Raw genomic sequence first — 5500 nt, forward strand, 5'->3', positions numbered from 1 at the left:
AAAATTATTAAATAAAATAAATTAATTATAATTAATATATTAATTTCTTTGATTATTTTAATTAGTAAACTACAATAATAAAGGTAAATTTGAAAAAATAACAAATAAATGTATTGAAAACATAAAACAATACTTAGATGAAGCAAAATTTTGAACTCTAGAACTACAATCAATCAAAAACATACAGCTCCTGTAGCATATTCCTATTGCTAATGTTAATGCTCTACCAATCAAAGCCTAAGTTACATAAAGCCCAAAAAGGATAAAAACCCTATGTCAAACTAGTTGAAAACATTATAATCAAAAGGATTATTCAATGCATGAACCAAAGGGTTGCAACAAAAAATTTGGTTACCTAAGATTAAACTTTTCTTCATATGTTACTTTACTGCAATTAATAGAACAAAGCCGATCAACAACGAATAAATCTAACAAAACCTGATTACAAGTTTCTAAGAATATAATCCTTAATGCTCACTACGCATCATCTCATCTTCCAATATATAAAAGAGAAACATCATAAAAGACAAGACTTGCAAATAAAAAATTAGCTAAAATATTTAAGTTCCTGGGGTAGTAGAGGCCGAGACAGAATCTGAAACCCTAGGAGAAGTCAACGGAAAGAGAGGGAGAAGTCGGGGCTCCAAAACCCTCGGAGTCGTCGACGGTGACGGGTGGAAATAAAACCCTTTCTCTTTCATTGCTCTCTCTTCAGCGTCGGAGCTCGGACTCTTACTCAAAGACCCGGTTCGATAAAACGGGACGCGTATGAGAGGAGTGTCAGGGCTGAGAACCAGAGAAGGAAAGTCCAAAATGCTGGGGGAGAGATTCTCGGGTAATCCTGAATGTACCGGGTGGATCTTGAGATGCTTCTTCGAGTTGCGGCGTTCGTAGAGTCGAAAACCTAGGGAGGAAGAAGATTGCTTCTTGTTGGGAACAGCTTTGACTAGAGGGATTGAGTACCTCTGTTCGGGTTTGTGGGTCGGGTTAGGCTTCTTGGAGGATCCGGTGAGCATCTGGACGACTTGCTTGAAGGAGGAAGCATCGGTTTGGAAGAAGGTAGTTGGTTCAGACATGGAGGTAACGGGCCGGGTCAGACTGGTGATGCTGGTTGGTGAAGGAAGCGAGCTCTGTGCGTTATCTTTGTATCTTGGTGAACTTTTCATTGAAGCACGTATTGAGAAAGAGGTCTCGTGTTTTACACTTATACACTGGTTGAAGGGATATGTTTGTGTAATTTTATAAGAAAGGCAAGTCTAGTTTTTTCCCACAAAAAACAATCCTTCAGTAATAAGTTGTTTAAAATTATAGATAATGTAAATAAATAAGTTTGTATTTATTGTGGCAAATAAAAAATTAAGAAGGTTTTAGAAAACAACTGGCAAAAGTTGATCACTGGATAAAATTAGACATTCATATTGAAAAATAAATCTCCTATGTATTAATCCTGGAACATTACAACATGTTTTCCTAACCCCGTGTCATCATGAGAATGATTCTTAGAATTGTTAGAAAAATAAGTTGGTCCATATAAACATATACTATATTTTTTATTAAACTAACTATCAAATTAATTAATAGTGTACAAACGAATATATATTTTTTCGTTAAATAAAAGCTACGAAATTACCTAATATGGTTAACATATATATGACAATTAATGATTATGAATAATACATATTTGATTAAAAAAATCCAATCTCTCTCTTTTTCGTTTAATTTTATGCTATTAAAATAAATTAAACAATCACATTAAGCATATAGTAAAAACAATTAGATTTTTTCTTATATGTTATATTTTGAATTTTGAAAAACGACTATAATTTACTAAAAATGGTAAAAGTTCCACATTAAAATTTTTGTGATCAATGGTTTAAATTTTTTTGTTCAACCAAGATACAAATGATCATATATCATAGGTGTGGGCGTTCGGATATATATTCGGGTTTGTATCGGATATTTCAGTAAAGGTATAGAACCCGTTCGAGTATTTCTACACTTCGATTCAGATTTGGGTATTTTATGTTCGGGTTCGGATATTTCGGGTTGGGTTCGGATATTTAAATTTTGAAGAAAAAATAAATAAATTATTCATTTTTTAAGTTTTTTGTATTTAAAATATATTTTAACTTAACTGTTTTTTTTTTATTTTTAAAAGATTAAACTAGTAATAGGTTTGGAGATAAAACTTTAAAAATAGAAATACACTAATTTAGTTGTTGTTTTGAAATTTTAGATGCAACTTTTATTAATGCAAGAAACAAGAACTTGATATGTATTTTAAGTGAGTAGCAAATGATTTTGTCCATAATTATATGTATATTATCTAATTTTGAGCAATAAGAATTATTAATACAGATATTTTGAATAAAATGAGAGAAATAAACTAGAAATATAGAGTTAAGTATACTTATGTTTGGTTATCTTCGGATATCCATTCGGGTTCGGATATTATCCGTTCGGATTCAGATATTACCCGAACTGGTGAAATAAGTAATTTGTTTTGTTGTTCTAATTAGATGATTTTAGACCGAGCTGGTGAATATATACTAGAAAAACATTTATATTTCGAGTCTGCACGTATATTTTATAACAGCTTGATATATTAGATTTGAACACTAACCTGTTAATATAGTTTGCCGGTGATTTTTTTCAAAATTTTGATTCTTAGATATGTATATGGAGTGAAAATAATTTTTATAGATGTCCATTTTTTTTAATTGACACTTATGTAATTTTCTGAATTCATAAAAGAAGATAAAAAAAAAACTTAACTCATATCAATGAAACAAAGACGAGAACAAAAGCAAAATTCTATAGAGGTAGAAAATGAAATCACTTATGGAGAGTCAATAGTAAACAAATCGAGAGTAGAAACCCGAATCCCCTTTCGTCATCATTTTATAATCGATAAAGATTGTAATGTTGCAAAATGTTAAAATCATTTCATAAACAAACATTATTATAAAAACTCACATCGCGCGTATTATCATCTAGTTGATGTATATATTACAGAAAACTAATCTAAGTGTGATTTTTCTTTTCTCATTTGTTTTACTATTAATACAAAAGAAAAGTAATTTGTTTTGGAAGTAAATTTTACAAAAAAAAATTGTTTTAATTGACGGGAAAACTCCTTTCTCTTTGTGTGTGTTTTGGTTCGAAATGTTCGGATGGGGCCTATTTTAACTGGCTACGTTGCTTGGTGCATGGGTGTTATGGTGTGTAGTGTTGACCCTACTGTCTTTTTCAACAGCACTTTCCACACTCGTGACGATTTGTTTTAGACTTTGCAATAAATGCTACTATTTTCCAAAAATCATTGACCTTTTCAATGAAACATTTGCAAAATTTAACGATAGATTGTGATTATTTAGTCAACACGAAATTCTTCACTTAGGATAAGAAAGAGGGGACAGTCTGGCCAGAAATCTATTCTTCCTCTATCATCAGTGATCTGCTTGGGCTGAGCCATCTGTTTGGGCTTCAGAAAATTGGATCATACGTTCTTGTACTATTCTTATAACGCATGTAATAGACCACTCATTAGAATATTGAAGGACGTCGTCCTCGGTCCTTCTCCGTTTACCTTCCTTTGGTTCATACACATATCTATTCTTATAGCCCCTTATGTAAACGGGGTTCAAAGTTTGAAGTGTTCAAACGGCTCATAATATCTTCAAACGGCTCATAATATAACAGTTCTACAATTCAGCAGATTCATTCCATTTCATATGTTATGTTAATCAACATTCACAAAAGTTAGCTGAGATTAGTTAATACGTAAACGTTACCGTTTTTATTCAATAGATAATTAGAAATACATTAAAACAAAAGCCCATATAAAGAAACCCAAACTGATACATTCAACACAATCATTGCTAAACTGTGTTCAATACTGATAACCAAAGTATCACTAGCTATTATTAAATAAAACCAACTCATTTGAGGCAGACAGGCTCGAATGCGAATGGACCAACATTGAAAAGACCGTACTTGAGCTTATTGAAGATAATCGTTGCATTTTCAGGTTTCACCACCGGTTTTAGAACGGAGCCCATGTATCCACCGTGGAGCTTAGACACTTTGCTGCATTTAGCGTCAGGCGACTTCACTAGGTAAGCTCGGCAATTTTTGATGGCGTAGTTGGACACCGTTTTAGGGGCATATAGCAGGAAGTATCCGTTCTTGTCCGTAGTTGCTTCCGATGTCGCGTTCTTTTTGTTTTTGCACAAAAGTCTCACCACCGCACCTGCATACACAAATAACAGAAACAAAATAAAAGTTAATAACTAGTCTGTGTATGGATTTGTTAAACGGACACCAAAACAACTCGATAGATCGTGTTAACCAAAAAGCTACTGGTAAATATGAACTCGTATAGAATTCAAAAAAAAAAAACCTCATTCCAACTAATTCATAGCATTTGTTTAAAAATTGTTATGGGTAAATTTATGTACCTTTATCGATTTACAAAATAATAATTTGGGGCATATAACATGACTTGAACAACATAACAAGTTTTTTACCAGTTGAGCTAAAGTTGATAATATGGAAGATAAAGAGAAAAATATGAAATGGGTCCGTTGCATTTGATTGTGTTAGCCTTAGTTTTTTTTTTGAACATAATTGTGTTAGCCAAAAAATTATTATTAGTCACAAACACATTTCAACCGATTCATTATTTTACTATTAGTTCTCCATACTTCATGGGAAATATATGTTTACCGATTGTGATTTATATGAAGGGACATGAACTTATCTCGAGTGGTAATATATAGTTAACAGTTTAGACAAAAAAATATGAACATTTTCCGTCGATACAATGTATGGGACGTGATTCGTATCATTAGTGTATATATATATATTACCTTTAACAGGTTTGGCGCCTTGGAGATTGTTTATGCCGGCGTACTTGCAGGCTTTGCAGAAGACCACACCCCGCACGGCCACTAGTGTCCTGTTGAACTTAGGAGGAGAAACCGGTCGGAGAACATCCGGAGGCTTGATCGGAGCTTTGGTTGGTGGGAGTGTTGGTACCTTGATCGGAGCTTTGGCCGGTGGGAGAGTTGGTATCTTGATAGGGGCTTTGGCCGGTGGGAGAGTGGGCAATGGTGTTATTAGTTTCATTGGAGGTAGAGCTGTAGTACTGAAAACAGAGGAAATGAAGCAGCAAAGTGCTATGAGAGTTAGCAAAACACTCTTACCAATGAAACCCATCTTTATCTTCTTGTGTGTTTGTTTGTGTGTGAGTTTGGGTTAATGTGAGAGGGTGTATTTATAGGAGATTTCAGGATTCAAGTATTATTTTTAAATTATCCATTTCAGTGGGGTAGATACACAGTTGCACATGCACACGTCTTGCGAGGTATTGGGGAAGTTTCCGATGTCTCTTGTTGAAGATTTAGATTTAGATCTCCTTACACTTTTCAGTACCATTTGTTAACCTGCTTTCAGTACTTTACATTTTGACATTTCCCTAAACTCACGTCCTAGTGAT

General features: G+C 33.4%; 2 protein-coding genes across 2 annotated transcripts; both read right to left on the reverse strand.

The window, feature by feature from the left end:
* Window positions 1–560: 560 nt before the first annotated feature.
* Window positions 561–1166, reverse strand: LOC106339091 (VQ motif-containing protein 4-like). The gene has a single exon (XM_013777909.1). It carries the CDS (start codon window positions 1164–1166, stop codon window positions 561–563), a length of 606 nt encoding a protein of 201 aa, XP_013633363.1.
* Window positions 1167–3780: 2614 nt separating this feature from the next.
* LOC106340529 (non-classical arabinogalactan protein 30-like) lies at window positions 3781–5259 on the reverse strand. The gene is made up of 2 exons (XM_013779398.1): window positions 4872–5259; window positions 3781–4252 (listed from the first exon to the last, which is right to left on the reverse strand). Exons 1-2 carry the CDS (start codon window positions 5218–5220, stop codon window positions 3942–3944), a joined length of 660 nt encoding a protein of 219 aa, XP_013634852.1. The 5' UTR covers window positions 5221–5259; the 3' UTR covers window positions 3781–3941.
* Between the last annotated feature and the right edge of the window lie 241 nt (window positions 5260–5500).

This window comes from Brassica oleracea, chromosome C4 (assembly GCF_000695525.1).
Source record: "Brassica oleracea var. oleracea cultivar TO1000 chromosome C4, BOL, whole genome shotgun sequence".
Taxonomy (NCBI): domain Eukaryota; kingdom Viridiplantae; phylum Streptophyta; class Magnoliopsida; order Brassicales; family Brassicaceae; genus Brassica; species Brassica oleracea.

What these genes read in the sequence shown, in the direction of transcription:
- LOC106339091 (XM_013777909.1), bottom strand. Translation starts at nt 1,166, where the DNA reads ATGAAAAGTTCACCAAGATACAAAGATAACGCACAGAGCTCGCTTCCT.
- LOC106340529 (XM_013779398.1), bottom strand. Translation starts at nt 5,220, where the DNA reads ATGGGTTTCATTGGTAAGAGTGTTTTGCTAACTCTCATAGCACTTTGC. An exon ending in AGGCGCCAAACCTGTTAAAG is followed by an intron (nt 4,253 to 4,871) that starts GTAATATATATA and finishes TTGTGTATGCAG; the next exon opens with GTGCGGTGGTGAGACTTTTG.